Here is a 17557-nt window from a genome sequence, read left to right as displayed (position 1 = left end):
ACACCGGTGAGACTCGCGGGACACGGCTATCGACCGGTCAAGACAATAGCTCCCGGAAGGATCTTGACCCTTCTCAACCTCAGGCCTGACGCCCTGCTGCCGTACCGTGCGCATCACATCCAGCTCGAAAGCGAAGAGCCTGTCTGCGCCTCGCCTCGCCTCGCCTGGGCATCCAATGCGCAAGCCGTAGCCCGCATTCTCACCGGCGGCTGAGGCCGTATGCTCCATCAAAATGGCCGCGCCGTCCCTCGCTCCCTACGGGGCACTGCCATTTCCCCCTCTGGGTTACGACTCTGGCCTGCCAGAGCACTTTGAGGACCTGCTCTCGGATCCCTCCCTCCCCCCTCTGGAGCAATTTGCGGTGGACGACATGGCCGTCTTGCAATTTGACGACAGCGATATGCGATGGATCTCGCCCTCACTCCTTGACCATTCTGCTGTCCAGTCTGAGCTGGCAAAGTCACCTAGCTTGGGGAGTCACCCGGCAGAATCGGAAGGCAGCATTTCGCTGTCGCCGAGTGCTGCCTCCCACTCCATACTGACCCCTAGCTCGACCTTCAGTCCCTACGTCACCAATCTCGATGACCCAGAATCAGACGCAAACAACTCAGCTTCACCAGAGAGCGACGCTTCGACAAGCCAATATGTCCTTGTCGATCAGCTGAATGCTGAGACGCGAGCCTCAAATCACGGAATGAACGTCTACTCAGCACGTGCTTCGCCCAACATCCCGCCGACCACTCAAGCCGCACGTCCGTCATCAAACACATCACGAGAATCATCGGCGCCTCAGCAGCAAATGGGCAATCCACAGTTGCAATCATTCGCTTCCTCGTCCAGTGGCGCGATACATGACTATTCGGGCAATGCCGCCGCCCAATACTCATCCTTCAACGACGGTGACTTCGACCTCTTCGCAAACACCGGTGGAAGCTTCGAGGACTCCTTCGGCACATCAAGCGTCGCAAACCATGCGAGCCTACCATTTCGACCGACTCAAGGCGCCACCATTCCATCTCAATCACCCTTCCAAACGGCGTACCAACAAGCCGGCGAGTTGAGCTCGAATGCTTTCACCCCTAGCTCGACCTACCCAGTCCAAGGCCTCCGCAACCACTTCCACGCCGGCCATACCTCCTTCACTACTCCGGTGCAGCAGTCCACCAGTGATGCTGCCTTTCAACAGTTTCTCACTGCCAGTAGAATGGGAAACCCGCCCACTCAAAGCGCCGCGTTATCGCATGCTCACCCCACACCACAGGCTCCATTCAGGTCGGTGCCGTCTGCAAGTAGCAGCATGACACCTACCCAAGCTGTACCAATACTCAGACCGGCATATCGGCAGCCACGCCTTCAGGTCAATATCACTTCCGTCGATGGTGACTATAGCCCGCATAGTAGCCAGTCTGGCACATCACTAGACGATCATAGCACCTCCTTAGGAGGCATGTACACGGCGATTCGTCAAGCCGACCCTTCTATCCGATATACCCTTGCCACCCAGCGTGCAAGTCAAAACGAGCACAAGGTGCAAAAGGGCGGCCGCAAGAGAGGTATCCATTTAACGGAGCCATCTCGTGCTCGCAGCCATCAGATGCGCAAGATAGGTGCATGCTGGCGATGTGCTATGCAGAGAGATCCTTGTGATCACGGCGATCCATGTTCTAGATGTGCTATGCGCTCTCAGCGAGGTCAGAACTACTATTTTGGATGCGACCGATCGAAATTACCGGACTTTGTGACCGACTTCTTACCCCAGTCACTCTGCTTTGACCACACTAAGGGAGTGCTTGAAGATACTGTGAGGACCGAGGTAGTGAATTGGCACCGCGAGAATAGCATTGATGTCTATCTGTCCTGCGGCTATGGCCCTCCGCTCAGATGGAAGCTGACAGAGTTTTCGCCAAAATCACCAAACCTGCTTTGGCAACTACAGTATTTCCAAGACCCTCGCACTGGACGCTCCATACCCAGGAAAAAGTATTCGCCGCCGTACGGATTGCTGAAGCTTGATGGTGTCGATGACAAATCCTTCGATGACTACCTGAAGGACCTTCTCGAGCCGTTCCACTTGAACGAGCTTGGCCAAAGCTTCTACGCCGAAGAGAACGAAGTGGACCAGGACATGTTCCAATGCCAAGTCCTCCATATGATGTCGCGGCTGTACATTGGTACTTGCGATGACAAGCTTAAATCTCTCCTGCGAGACATCTTGCGGATGATGGTGATCACATGGATAATGGGCCACACCTTGACAATAACTGAGGACACCCTACGCCCTGTCATCAATAACGTTCGCCATTCCAGGAAACCAAACGATTACGAACTTCAAGAATTCACTTCGCCTCGCCTCGCCAATAGGCAGCTCAAATTCTTCTTCGGCGTCTTGCGCAACCAGATGTATGAGAAGTTATTGAAATGGCTCCAGCAGACCTTGCATACTGCTGGCAAGAAAGAGCAGACCTGGTTGCAGTCATTCTGTGTTATTCTTGGGTTCGCTATGGTATTGGAAGAGATTCAACGCACCATACAATGCCATGCCGATGCATTGATCGTACGTAGTGAAGCCACTCCTGAACAAGCCGAGACACAGGCTTTCAACAGTTGCAAAGGCATAGATGACCGGTTTAAGCTGCTCGTCGGCCTGTTTCAATGCAAGTATCGCGACAAGAAGTGGGGAGAGTATGGCAGCTTCGGCAATGGTACGCCAGAGCTAAAGGAGCCCATCGCGCATGAATTCTGCTCCATATTGCGCAACATGGTGGAATATAAGCAAGGTCACTTGCGATCGCGAGAGAACGTGCCATTCTCGCTCGAAAACCAATGCCGCTACACCACGAGGCTAACGGCAAGATTCCTGTTACCATTCCTGGATCTGCCCAAAGCATAGCGAAGCGAGCATGAGTCTTGGTTTGAATTACGGTATGTGTTGGCTCTGTCATATATGACATCCTTTACTAACATACGACAGGAGTCACTTGGCACGAATGGATTGACGGCGACCTGGGCTGCGTAGCAACATCTGTTACCCGGCCGGTCATCGGCTGAATCAAAGATACCCCAACGGAGTTTTCGGTCTCTCAAGATACGACGAGAGAATGAGCTGTGATGCTTTCAGCTCGGCATGGTTATACAGGACGGCGGTTTCTGTCCTCACGATCTAACGATAGCGGCACTTTGCCCGAATGCGGCAACATAATGTCTTGAACGGCCGCGGATGGGAAATGAATCAAATGATGGAAGAGCTATCTCGCGAAGCACTTCACCGTGCTCGCAACCGCGAGACTAGTACTCAGATAGGTGATCACTGGGGAATCCCTCGTGCTGTAATGCACAGAAAGGGATTCCTAGCGTCCCCTCAGCATAGTGTCAAAAAATGAAGTCCAATCATCCACAATCTGACCTTCAACCCTCCTTCCTAAACACTCAATCCACTCACCACTACATCCCTTCCCGTCTTTTGATTGCACCATTTCACATTCTGTAACCACTGTCCCAAAGATGAAAATTCCACGTGGTGAGAAAAGAGAGTAAAGTTTTGCCAATGAGCCACGGAATGGGTAAGCGAGGGTCGTGGAGAGTAAATGTACTATTTCAGACTTCGCTGCTGACCTGGCACATGTCTGAATGCTTCTTCGTAAGGCTTCCTTACGCTATCGAAGAGCTCGGCCGCGACGAGGGCTTTGAATGCTGTTGTTTCATTTCCACGAATTGTACACTTGCGGAGTGCTTGGTCGTATCAGTCACACTACGAGAGATGCAAGTCTGTCAGCAAGTCGATATATACGTATACACTTGAAACACAGGGTCCTGTGGCTTGGACCGTGCACACGCGCTGCACCTATTTAGCGACTTCTCGCTTCTTCCGTAGACACTCAATTAACCATCGAACATACACACTTCAAGTGGTTATGAGCCCTCGACTGCTACCGCAGACCAACTGACTGAACACCCTCCTGCGCAAAGCAGGGGGTGCGACCGACCGACCAACCAACCTAAACAGCCAAGATGGCTGCCACCGACTCGACTACACTTCCGGCCACTGGCATTCGGAAACTGACACTAAGCAACTATCCCCTCTGGAGCGTCGACATCAAAGCGCTTCTGAGGCGCGCTAAGCTGCTGAAATACACTACGACCGACCGAGTTACTGCACTCAAAGATACGACTCTGCTATCTCCGGTTCAGACCCTTGCTGACTGAGCGTAAGGAAGTGTAGTAGGTATGGGTCTTCTGCCTGCCTTCTACTACTATGCTCCTTCTACCACTACTACTACTACTACTAATCTATATCGGACTACTACGCGACCGGACCTACACCACTATACTAACCTCCTTGCGCTAGCAAGGGTCTAAGGACAAATGTCGCAAAGCTACAGAGGCAGTCCTTATAAAAATACTAGGTTATTAACCAGCGTGAAATCTCGTAATTTAGCACTCGCATCTTATTGTCCCGTTAATTCTAAGTTATTCTATATATATAGTATTCAAATGCAACGCGTAGTTGTTAAGAAAATAAGTAATATTTAATATAGGTAGCTATAGGTATGCGACGGGTTAGTGCAGTGTCTAACTACCTAACATCTAATATACGAAATATATATATCTAAGACTAGGAGATTGTAGAGCGACCATTTCTAAATACTGTTTATATAGACTACGTATGTCCCTAATGCCTACCTACTAAATGCTAGCCCTCGAGCGAAGCTAACTTGTTTGCTAGAATTGAGACCTTCGAATATCGATAAGCGACAATGCGGAGGTTATAGAGCGGCTATTTCTAGATTACCTTAATACGAGCGATATATACGTAGAGCGTAGTATTGTTATATTGTGTCTAAGTAGCGGAGGCTATTTAGCTAGCTTAAATCTATCGACAAAAGCTAGTACTATAGGCCAGCATTATAGACTAGCATTATAGGCTAGCACTATAGGCTAGCACTATAGGCTATCGTGGATTATGCTTATCGCTGATTGCGCTCCGTTCTACGCTAAGTAGTAGAAGATTCTCGTATACGGCTTCCTATAGGTTGTCGTTTATCGCGCTAATTAATATCGTATATGCCGCATTAATCGATCTCGTATTTATAGAGGTGCTGCTGCTACTACTACTACTGCTACTACTACTACTACTACATATTGACGAAGTCTTATCGGCGTTGCGACTAATCGTGCTATCTTTATATATAAATCGTGAGTCGTAAACCAAGCGCTTTATACTTCCTTAGTTAAGTGGGTCCAACTAACAAAGCCTTGCCGCTTTAAGCTACAGGTATAACAGTAGTACGGACGCCCGTTCTTCTGCCTGTATTTAGCACTCGTACTGCCGCTAGCGCTCGCATCTAACACTCGTATCTAATACTCGCATCTAGTACTCGCACTGCCGCTAACACTCGCGTCTAGTACTATTATTGCCGCTAATATATCTAACTCTGACTCTAACCTACCTAACGCGCTATCCGGTCTAGCGCCGCTATACCTCGACCCTAACCTCTTATCCGAGCCGCTGTCTGAAATAAACTTAGACTCCGATTAGTAGGCGGAGATATAGGCTACGCTTAATGCGGACCTTGCCCTTTAGCAGAACGAGCGTAATAAGCGCAATAAAGACGAAGCGCGTCGAGAGGCATTATTATAAGCGGTCGCTAATAAGGATATATACGAGCTAGAGGCGTATAAGTAGGATAAGATAAGCGATGATAATATCGCATTAGAAGAGGCGGAAGAGGCTCCTATTAAGGAAGATAAGGCTATCAATCCATTTAGCGATAACGATAACGAGGATAGCGATAATAGTAATAAGTAGGCGGATAATAAACGAGCGGAAGATACTAGCGGTATAGCAGCTCTACGCCGCTAGACTCGATAGCAGGCGAGACTAGCCGCCGCCGCCGCCGTAGGTCTTTAGCAAGGCGGAGATCGCGGTAATCGGACGACTCGAGGCACTTAGCGTATCCGTAGCTATCGTCGTACCCGCGAGCAGAAGTATACTAATATCTTCGGAGAGATAAAGCGCGCTAGGTTGCCGCTAAAGTAGTAGATAATAATATTCAATAGGTATAGCAAGAAGCTAAACAAGACCTATCGCAACTATATTCGCTAGTCTATAGCCGCACTAAAATATAAGCATATCGTCTTAGCTCGGGTTATTCGTAATGAGCTAAAGAAGCTTATTAGTAAGCGATTCTTTAACTAGTATAAGCTAGAGGATTCGATATAGGAGGTTGACTTGCGGGAGATATATAGTATTATCGAAGAGGTAGCGCTAACCTAGGTTAACCTTCTACGTAAGCTACTTCTAAATAAGAAGGTCTCGATCGATAAGGAAGATATATAGCTTCTATATAAGTAGGATCGCCTCCGCAAGCGTATCGCGGTAATAATATAGATAGCTGTTCGTTCGATCTCGCTAAAGAAGGCGTCCGTATTTAGCAAGCAATTCGGCCTATATTTGGTCACTAGCGGTATACTATACTATATTATTAGTATTATTAACAATATAGGCTTGTCTAGCGCCGCTCGCACGATCTAGGTGCTAATGCGGAAGACTAAGGCGGTTTAGGACTAGCGCGTTATTGTAATAGCTCGTAATAAGCGGAGTTTCTCGGTGTACAACAATCTCGTAAAGTAGAAGAATCGCAAGGGTATCTAGAAACAAGGCGATCGCACGGAGATGCTAAATATAACTACATTATACATTGGCATTAATAAGCGCATCCTAGAAGAAGGTCTAACTAAGGATATACTAAATCTAGACCTACAGCTTAGCTATAAGTATATACTAGACAACCTTGCCGATAATGCGAAGGATAGGACTCGTAAATACCTCTCGCTATATTATATAGACTAGGTATTAGGTGTTGTATTCGGACCGGAGCTAAAGGCGGTATTCGAGAACTACGACTTCGACGAACGATACCGTTCTATCGTAATGCATAATGTTAATGCAGCTATTAGGCTTAGTACTTAGTACGTCTAGCAAGGCACTAACATTAAGCGCTTTGTATAGCTAGAGATAGATATAATAGATCCGGAAGATGCTAACGATCTAGTACTAATAAAGCTGTCGATAAATGACGAGGTATTAATTGCCGGATCTAAGGAGGTGCTAAAGGACATCTTCCTTAATAATATACAGCTTAATAAGGATAAGGACTTCGGCAATCTAGATCCTATTCGAGATAGGAAGAGTCGTCTATATCTAATCGTTAGAGACTAGATAATATACGCTCGCTTTAACAGTTGTTAATCAGAGGGTGTTAAGTTAGAGCGTCTGTACGATCGATACGACTAGGGCGTTATTGTACCTAGTTAGTTATATATCTATATAAATAAGGCATTCGGCATTGTTAAGACCCATTTCGACAAGAACTCCGAAGAAGCGCGGCTTACTTATTATCTAGTCGACGATGCTTTATTCTGTACAATAAAAGGCATTAGTAAAGATAACCCGAAGTACTTCCTTATCTTGAACCTACTATATCGCATATTCCGCAGCCGCATTATTGCCTTATTCTAGTACGAGCTAGACTTAGAGGGTTTGCTAGACTATACTAATAAATTAAAGAGCCGCATCGAGGTGTTGAAGACTACTATTTCGAATCTAGATCCAGATTAGTATTTTCGGTTAGTTAAGAACATCTAGAAGAAGGCGTTTACTAAGGAGGCATAGTAGAACAAGTATGCTAATAAGGATAAGGTGCTTATATAAGATGCCGACTATACTACGATGTGCCGCTTGCTAATACAGATCGAGGAACTAATAACTATACGTACCGCTATTCGGAAGATAGACGTCGGTTATCTTAAGCAGATAGTCGACTACCTAATCGTTCTATTCCTTAGTACCAACTAGACTAATTACGCTAAGTATATGCTAGAATTCCGATAGTTGCTGCAACAGGATTATATATTAGGGTACTCGTTAATAGCTATATCTGTCGTTAATCCATCTAGCAAGAGAGGCAAGGGCATCGCTATAGATGAGGAAATTGAGCTTATTAATAACGACCTTACGCTAGACCTGAACCACTTTAGTAACTCGACCTATAATATAGCCGCTATCGCTCGCAAGAAGGCTAGAAACCGACGTGCTACTCGTGCCCTAAAGAAGATGTTTACGTCCGCGATTAGCGTAGAAGGCACTAATTACTACACTAACAAGAACGCCGTAACTAATGTAATGAGCATAGTAGACAAGCTATTCCGAGATAGGCTTGCGGAGCGACAGCCGGTTAGTAATAATATCGATAAGGACAACCGTACCCTCTTAGATAATATCTAGCAGATAGGGATCCAGAAACTAGTACTAGCAATTAAGGCTCTAAACGAAGCACACCGTGCGCGCTCGCTATACGTAACACTTAGTATAAGCGAGGCAGCTAGTAATAGTATAGATGGTATCGATAGCGCAGATGCTCGTAGGCATAGTAGAGATTACGGGCCACTTAGTGCTAGCGCTATTAACCGGGTAGACGAGCTATATATAGATGCTAATAGCTTTGCTTAGCTAGGCGATGCTCTACCTCTAGTAGGATATGTCTAGGCCTTAGGCGGAGATAGCAATAGCAATAGTAGTAGTAGTAGTAGTAGCAATAACGGTAATATTAACAGTAGCAATCTCGGCTTCTTTACTATAGCTAGCGCTATACTATACAACGCAGCACTCGCGAATTCAGATATCCTTTAGTCTAATAACGCCGCGCGTAACCTAGTTCGCGATGCAGTACCTAGCGATAACGAGAACGACCTAACAATCATCTATAGCGCTATCTAAGAGACCGCCGCTACTGCTAGCTATTTCGATTATACCGACTTCTAGGATCTAGACTTAGATAAAGACGAAGCTCTTGCTACGGCGTTAGCAATAGAATAGGGTTTATAGAGGATACAATTAGAAAATTCGCATCGAATACTATACTAGAAGGACGACGTTAGAACAATAGACAGCGAGCATAGATTAGTAGATTGAGATAATATTTCTTACTTCTAGTCTCCGTCGTTATCGTATTGATTACTTTTGCTAGCGCTAATTGCTAGAAACGCGCTTAATCGACGTATCTCGTGCTAGCTAGCCCTAGACAGCAAGTAGCTTCTCGATAAAGTTAACTAGATAGGCGTCCTTCTAGCTAGCTAGCTCTAGGAAGGTCGTAGAAAGATAGCTCTAGTAGGTTAGTAATAGCTCTAGGAAGGAAGGTCGTAGAAAGATAGTTCTTATATAGGTTCCTAGATGAGATCGCGGCTTCGGCTAGGCCGCTAGATAACCTATAGCAGGATAAGGTGCATCTAAAGAGATAGTACCAATTAGAGTTTGCTATCTTATAGCTATCGCAGCTTGTTCCTACTACTATACACTATACTCGACCTAGGGCCTATTGCGCTACTTAGGACGACAGAGCGGCCTTAGGCACAATCTATTACATACTAGCGTCTAGTAAATAATGTCGCTCTTGCCGTAAAGGAGCGGGTTAGTTAGTAAGGTAATATATAGCCGTTATTACTGCCTATTGTCGACTACGTAGCTTAACCTTACCTACGTAGATAGACCTTCGCTTTCCAACTTTAACTTCTTCTTCTTCTTCTTTATATTAACTATACTGTATGCCGGTATCCGCCTTACGCGTAACTAGCGACAGTAAACACCTCTACCCCTGTTAATATACTAGCTGTCTGCGTATTCGCTTCGGCGTCGATATTAATAGTGTCGATACCTCTTTGTCGTAAGTAGAAGTAGCTCTCTACTACGATTAATACTATTCCTTGCTAGTTCTGCGACTTGCTACCGATAGAACCGCTTAGAATTGGTCGAGGTCCCTTAACAGGTGTTGTTTGTTTAGTCCTTCTTAGTCTCCGATAGGCTTTACCGAAAGGTAACTCTCCTAGCGAGTGGGTTTAGGAATCAATCGCAGTCTTAGTATAGCTGTTCTATAGTAGCATTGCTATTAGGTGATTCCGCATTAGATAGTCTTCTTGTCTATTGCTATAATAGGCTTTCTGTATTAGGCTCTTCTCGGGATACTATACGTATATCTAGTTAAGCTTAGTATAACGTAGCCTTTGTAAATTCGGCGATTAGGAGCGTACGATATCGGATATAGCCTCTAGGCAGCGAGCTGTTAATGCTGTAGTTCCGCGGTACGAACAGGCGTCCTTAAGTAAGACGTCTTTATAAGGGCACTGCTATACGACTGTAGTAAGCGCATCGACTCTACTAGATAACTATAGTGCGCACCCCCCCTTCCCTCCGAGCGCATTAAGACTGTTATATACCTATAGTACGCATCCCTATCCGCGAGACCGAGCGCATTAAGACTGCTCGAAGTAGTACGCAGCACGTATTAGGCTTCTAGGGGCATATCTTTTTAACACTGTCTTTTTAATAACTTTAGGCGCGGTTCGACTATTGTTCTCTAGGTAGCTTTAGTCGGTACCTAGTTTCTAACTCTTTAAGTTCGCTAGTATTATACGCTTAATAATGCCTATTCCACTTACTTCGGTGCTATAGTTAGTAATGGAATGCGTTAATAGCTAGCGAGAGAGTAAGCTTATAGGTAATGTATGCTTCTAGTATACTTCTTATAGTGTGCTCCTAGCAGGCCCTTAAACCGCTAGTTATATTAGATCCCTATAAACGCTATTATTCATTTCTCTGCCTTATATAGCAACTAAGGCCTCTGGTTTTAGGGAGAGGTTTAAAGGAGGGCGAGGACGTAAGAGGTCGCTTCGGCGGTTCTCGAAGAGATGCTATTTATAGCGCTCGTTGTATGTTATCGCCCTACGCTTCTATTCTACCGTATATATTGTAGTACCTACTAACTAGAGTATATAGTACAATAAGTATAGTATTCTAGTTAGTTGTCGACTTCTTTATAGCTAACTCTAGCCTCTTCGCTTCGATATAACCTAAACAACCGTCGACTTCTTTATAGCGCGCTTTGCTAGAAACGCGCTTAATCGACGTATCTCGTACTAGCTAGCTAGCTAGCGCGTCGTATTGATGTTAGAAGGTATAGTAAGCGAGGACTTCTCGAGATAGGACATCGGTATGCCTAAGGCGACCGTCGTTATCGTGTTAGACACTTTTGCTAGCGCGCTTTGCTAGAAACGCGCTTAATCGACGTATCTCGTACTAGCTGGCTAGCGGGCTAGCGCGTCGTGTTATTATTAGTAGTATCGTGTTGTAAAAGCTCGCAGTCTTAAGTTAGAAGGAACTAGGATTCGGATCCCGCTAAGACTCCGGTTTTAGTACGGTAAAGCGCCCGATTAGCGGGAATAGGTATCGCGACTTCTTCCTTTTACGGATCGCGACCTCTTCCTTATTATCATTCTCGAGCTAGCAATATCTCTGTCTCTGCGATATTATAAGGCGATAGCGACATAGCATCCTTATTACGAGACGACTCTTTATCCTTAGACTTAGACGACTACCTTAGCGAAGAGATAAGGGCTGCGGTTGTTCTAAGTGCGAAGCGTAGCACTAGTATAATATAGTAGGAGATTGCAGAGATATATAATGCTACTAGAGAGCCTAGATAGCCGCCTAGGAGCTAGCATGCTATAGTACAGTATATTCATCGACTTGTATAGAAGTATACGAAGATAGATATAGAGGCAAAGGTAAGGGTAAGGGGAAAGGCAAGGGGAAAGGCAAGGGGAAAGGTAAAGGTAGCAACGAATGTTTATATTAAGGTTAAGGAACGAGAAGGAGAGCAAGAGGCTAATAAAGATTAGTTAACTAGTCGAGATCAACTAACTAGTCGAGATCAAAGGGCAGTCTAGGATGCTATTAAAGGATTCAATACTATAGTATAGAGGGCGATAGATACTCTATAGTATACGATCTTGCAGCAGTAGTAACAGTAGCAATAGGGCTCCTTACGAAAGGGCAAGGAACGTGCAACCTAATGTGTCTTCTCTTAGTACATCTACTCTACTACTACGATAGCAGCAGGATAGTCTTACGCTGCATTCAGTTCTCGCCTTTTGCCCTGCCTAGTTTATTAGCCTCCGCCTAGTTTATTAGCCTCCGCCTAGTTTATTAGCCTCCGCCTAGTTTATTAGCCTCCGCCTAGTTTATTAAGTATAGCATAGTCTAGCCCTATCGCTGCCTACGAGCCCGAGTTAGACTCTCTTCGAGCAGATTCTTAGGTGGAATGTCCTTACTAGCTAAGGCAAGATTCTCTCGTGCTTTAATAGTTAGCGAGCGGCTGCGGCGTAGGCGGGTGCTTGTAGTATTACGAAGTATAGACTTAGCGACCGATATTAGAGTACTATATTTACCGTCTTTATCGTTCCGCTAACGGCGTAGGGTCTGCTAGGTTGGAGTGCGAGCAGATAAGGAAGCAGTACTGCCCTAAATAGGATCTCCTATACGCTTGCCTGTCGCCTTCTTAGTAGCTAGTTACGACTGCGACTTCTTAGCTTTCCGATTGCCTATAACGGCCTTCTTTACTAGCGATATATTAGCATCGCGAGACTTGTTAGAGTCCTAGCGTAATTGGCGGAGGCGTTCTTATACTATTGGTAGTGCTAGCTAAGCAGCGGATTAATCGTTAGTAGTACTATTATCCGTCTCTGCCTCCGCTACTTACTTGCGCTCGGCCTACTTGCGCTTCCGCTCTTTATAATACTTCTCCTACTCCTCGAAAGCCTTACGAAAGTTACGGTTAATATATGCAAGGAGCTTACTAAGGCCTAGCTTGCTACGGAGGTTTTCGCCGCTAGCCTAATACTAGGTATCAAACCTAGGCGTACTATCTAGCACTTCCTATCTACTTATTCTAGTAGACGCCTCTTCCGCATCGCTAAGTACTAGATGCCGCATTATATTATAGAGCTCCTAAATATACCGGTTATCGATAAGTGTATTAGATAGGAGGTTGAAGAAGTATATATTAAACCGGCCGCTAGCTTTATTAGCCTTGCGATCGAAGAACTTCTGCAGGTATAGTAGCAAGAAGGACTACTTAGAACCCTTCTATAGTGCGACTAGGGCTTTTAGTAGATATAGCGCTTCTATATCCTATTGGAATACCGAGTTAAGATCGCGATTGCAGACTATATTGCAACAATCCTTCGGATCTAGGCTCTCTTTAGGATCCTATATACGGAGGTGTTCCTAGTATCGCTTATTTAGTATAGCGCGTAGGCAACGAGGCGTTGCTATATACTAGCTATTAAATAGTAGGCGGAAGATGTCGGGGATCTTATTGCGCTTTTCTATGTTACTCTTAGACTAGTTCTTGCGAGTAGAAGCGGCATTAGTAGCATTAGCTACTACTATTTCTTAAGCTTCTCGAGCGGCCGTACCTCTCGGTACTACGATAGTAGTGTCCTTATTATCCTCGTCCTAGTCGCCTCTATTATCTTTACTAGGGATCTCTATGTTACGTAAGCCGCTTAGTCGATATAGCTAGTATGCGATAGCGCCCTGCGCGAGCTGCTTATACTAGTCGGCATTGGCCGGTCTACCGTCTCGATTGATAACAGAGGTATAGTTAACACTATCTAGAACTCGCTTTGCCGTATTATCGATATACTAAGGGAAGAAGAAGATAGTATATAATCGCTGTCCTACGCCGAGCTTGCGACTAGCACGACTAGCTCGCTATATAGCATTATTAATATCCTTAGTAATAGGTAGCTACTATATAATAACAAACTTAATATCGCTAATGTTAGTGCCTATAGCAATTGCTAGAGTGCTAACTATTATACGCGTCGACGACCGAGTACTAGGCTTCTTAAACTTATTATATCGGACCTCCTTATCGTGATTAGCGACGTACGTAGTATAAAAAGCGACCACTTTGTACACATTATAGCTAGTATTGTTCTAGGCATACTTCTTAGTCGGATCTTCTTAGTCTGCTATTATCTAAACAAGCTACTAGCGCAGAATATAAGTTAGCTTATCGACCTTGCTACGGCTATTAATAAATACAATCGCCTTGTCGATATTCGCAGGTGTAGCCTGTCTATCGGTAACGGCCTTCTTTAGCAATAGATATAGCAAGTCGAAATCGCTACAGTTCTTTTACGGGATAGTCTTGAAGATGTACGTAGTATTAATGCGGTTAATGCTCGTATAGATAACCTTAGTCTTAAATGCCTCGCGGCTATTATTACGGAAACCGCTATTCTTTAATATAAACTCTAAGGTTTCCTATAAAATAGTCGCAGAGGCACCTAGCTAAAGGGTATTAGTACGAAACAGGCTGCGAAGCGTATAGATTTAAGCAAACTCCTCGCGGAAATCCTTCTACTTATATACTAAATACAGCTTATTAATAGTAACTAGGCCGATGCGATCACTAATCTTCTTAAATACCTCTCGCAATTCTAGAGTAGACGCTTGTTCTAGGCTATAGAAGATATAGTAGTATTTGCTAGCAACGATATTATCGTACATCTTCGGATCCTTGCGCTTAGTCTCTGCAGAGATTATATAATAACGCACTAACTCGACGCCGCTATCTCTAGTAACTATATTCTTCTATACGAGATTACGTATAGTCTAATCGATATCGGCCTTCTGTTCTTTACTAAGGCGGTTTAATAGAATAATCTAGATGTTGATGCGACTAGTTAGTATAGTATATGCCTAGTAGACTAAGCTCTTGCTACTACCGGTCTTCTCGATCATTACAATATCCGTCCCTACGAATACTAGGTTATATAGCACCTCCTATTAGAGATCCGATAGCTTATATCCCTTACTAGGATAGAAGGCATTAAGTACCTACTATAGGCTATTCTTAATAATGTCCCGCTAGATAGGAATCGCCTCTCGCTTAAGACTAGCATCCTATACCAACATTTGAATCTCTTTTAATGTAAATGGCTTATCTAGTATATAGTTAGTCGCGGCCTAGAAGAAGGCGGTCTTCTACTATAAATCTTCTAGAAGAGCTAGCTTCTTAGTAGACCAATTTGGCTGCTAGCGGGTGTATACTTTACGAGATAGCAGGATTAGTATAGCGTGCTATGCGCCCTATTATAGCGGCGGCTGCTGCTACTGCTACTACTACTGCTAGCGGCGTAGGTCGTACGTATTTCCTAGACGCCCTACTATATTCTTGCTAGCCTGCTACTTCTTCTTCTGTTGCTGTTCCTTACGACGGCCCTTGCTAATATTAGTATTCCTACCGGTCTAAAGAAAGCTACCGCCTATATAATAGACTAGCTCTAGAGTCGCAATGCGTAGAGGCGGGAGATTAGACTAATACCCGCCTAGGTTGGATTCAGCCTAGTCGTGCTGTTTATAACAATAAGTGTAGAGGTAGCCGTATTTATGTTCTTCGCTATCGCTACTAACTACGATATCGTCGTATTTAATGCCCTCGATCTTATCGACCTCCCCCTAAGTTAAGTCTATTAATAGATGCTAGCGCGGTAGACCTTAACGAGCAGCCGCACGCATTAACTAGCGGCGGTGCGTACGCTATCCGCGGACTATACGCTAGAGAATCGGACCTTTAGCCTAATAGGCAAGCTAGCGCTAGCGGCGCTATTCCTCGAAACGAACATACTCCTCGAAGCGGTCGGTAATAATAGACTCTTCTAGGTCTTAACGAAGGATAGCATTGCTATTACTAGTAGCGAGGTAGGCCTACTAAGGAACTTCCTCGGTAGCTATACTCTAAACTAGGCGATAGAGCAGGAGTGTTCTACTATTGCGCTGTTTAAGGCGGAAGTAGTCTGCTATCGCGCTATATCCGGAAATTAAGGCGAGTATTAGAGCTGTGTATATATATATATACGTATACGATATCGGAAACAGTAACGGAGATACGAGATAAGTATGCGCGAAGTTACGCGTATTTAAGTAGGCGAATGTAAAGCGCATAGACTAAGACAGCCGTATTTCAGCCTATTCTACCCCGATAGGCCTAGTATATAGTAACGCGACACTTTCGCGTATAGCAAACACTTAGAGGTTAGAGAGCGGCTAATTCTAAGGGAGCGCGTATATTTCGTTTAATATAAATAGCGTTAGTTGGTGCCGCGACAAAGGCTATTCGGATACTGTTCGCATAGCGTTTATTATAGAATAACGTTTTGTAATTTTTATTTCTATATCTTTAGAAATATACAATTTATTGTATAAGCAAACATCTTTATCTATATTATACCTAGGTGCGATTCTAACATTACTTTTAGTGAAAATGTATAGTTGTTATACTATTCAATATATCCTATATACTATAAGGATAGAATAGCCAGATTGCGACATTTGTCCTTAGGCTCTTTACGAAGACATCTCTACTAGCACTATACTATATCGAGAAGAACCGAGATCCGATCGACGCTAAGAATAGGATGGAAGGTAGAAGGTAGAAGGTAGAAGGTAGAAGGTGGAAGGTGGTTACGACAGATAGAAGGTAGGTGATGTCTACAAGAAGAGCCTGAGAAGGAGGTAGCGACTCTGCCCGACTATAACGACAAGGTAGCGGATGCTGCTGATCTAATTACCCTCACTCTGAGCGACTCGATTAAGAGCCGCCTGTCCGCATCTGATAGCGACTTTGACGACGGCTACAAGCTGATGACCAAGATTAAGGCTATGTGCTAACCAGATACGGAAACTGAATACTTCTCATTGTGGAGGGAACTGTTTAAGCTGCGATACGACGGCAAGGATATTGAGGCTCATATTGCTTAGATTCGGACACTTAGTGACCGCATTGAGTCGTTCAATACTGAACTGACTGCCGACAAGCGCGACCTGCTTATTCTGCTAATAACAACTAGCCCCTATTACGAGTCACTTGCCAACTACTGGACAGTCAACCTAAAGGATATGACTTTTAACAAGGCCTACACCAACCTGCGTGACGATAATCGTCGCCAACTGATAGCAGCTGGTGTATTCCAAACTGCTAATATGGCTAGAAGCAAGAGCACAGACAAGACAGACGCCAAGAAGCACTGCAGCTACTGCGACAGGAAGCATGGTCCGACCTGCTTTAAGAAGAACCCTAAACTAGCACCTGAATGGTTCAAGAAACTGCATGAGAAGGACTAAGACAAGCTGAACAAGCAAGTGGCCAATATAGCTATTACACCTTCTGCCTACAACAACCCGGCCCCTGAGCTATCAACTAATAGGACCTATGCCTTCTGAACCGACTGAACCTGAAACGACTGAACGGCTGCTTTAAGCACCTACCTGCAAGAAGCAGGGGGTGTCGTGGCTACTGACTGAACGGCTGCTTTAAGCACCTACCTGCAAGAAGCAGGGGGTGTCGTGGCTACTGACTGAACCGCAATCAACACTCAAACCTGCTGGATGCAGGGGGTGCGGCGGACTGACTAAATGGCCATCTAAGGGCAAGATGCCTGGGCTACTGACTGACTGAACAACCATCTAAGGGCAAGATGCCTGGGTTGCTGATTGATTGACTGAACAACCAATAAAGGGCATAATGCCTGGGTTGCTGACTGGATTGACTGAACAACTAATGAAGGGCATAATGCCTGGGTTGCTGACTGATTGACTGACTAAATGGCCATTGTAAGGGCAAGAAGCCTGGGCTATTGACTGATACCTCTATGT

General features: G+C 45.0%; 2 protein-coding genes across 2 annotated transcripts; one reads left to right on the top strand and one right to left on the bottom strand.

The window, feature by feature from the left end:
• Positions 1–1546: 1546 nt before the first annotated feature.
• Positions 1547–3395, top strand: MYCFIDRAFT_204448 (uncharacterized protein). The gene is made up of 2 exons (XM_007930953.1): positions 1547–2922; positions 2972–3395. Exon 1 carries the CDS (start codon positions 1595–1597, stop codon positions 2888–2890), a length of 1296 nt encoding a protein of 431 aa, XP_007929144.1. The 5' UTR covers positions 1547–1594; the 3' UTR covers positions 2891–2922; positions 2972–3395.
• Positions 2918–13818, bottom strand: MYCFIDRAFT_177067 (uncharacterized protein; the record flags this gene model as incomplete). Its single annotated transcript, XM_007930952.1, has 19 exons — positions 2918–2933; positions 2979–3003; positions 3030–3111; positions 3140–3160; positions 3196–3260; positions 3293–3307; positions 3336–3357; positions 3396–3403; positions 3436–3457; positions 3492–3612; positions 3653–3681; positions 3709–3765; positions 3796–3835; positions 3876–3899; positions 3931–3995; positions 4034–4042; positions 4072–4114; positions 4157–4168; positions 13808–13818. 19 exons carry the CDS (start codon positions 13816–13818, stop codon positions 2918–2920), a joined length of 687 nt encoding a protein of 228 aa, XP_007929143.1.
• Positions 13819–17557: the final 3739 nt, after the last annotated feature.

This window comes from Pseudocercospora fijiensis, assembly GCF_000340215.1.
Source record: "Pseudocercospora fijiensis CIRAD86 unplaced genomic scaffold MYCFIscaffold_7, whole genome shotgun sequence".
Lineage (NCBI taxonomy): Eukaryota > Fungi > Ascomycota > Dothideomycetes > Mycosphaerellales > Mycosphaerellaceae > Pseudocercospora > Pseudocercospora fijiensis.
Note: the sequence above shows the minus strand (reverse complement) of the source record. Positions and strands in the feature narration are given on the sequence as shown.

What these genes read in the sequence shown, in the direction of transcription:
- MYCFIDRAFT_204448 (XM_007930953.1), top strand. Translation starts at nt 1,595, where the DNA reads ATGCGCAAGATAGGTGCATGCTGGCGATGTGCTATGCAGAGAGATCCT.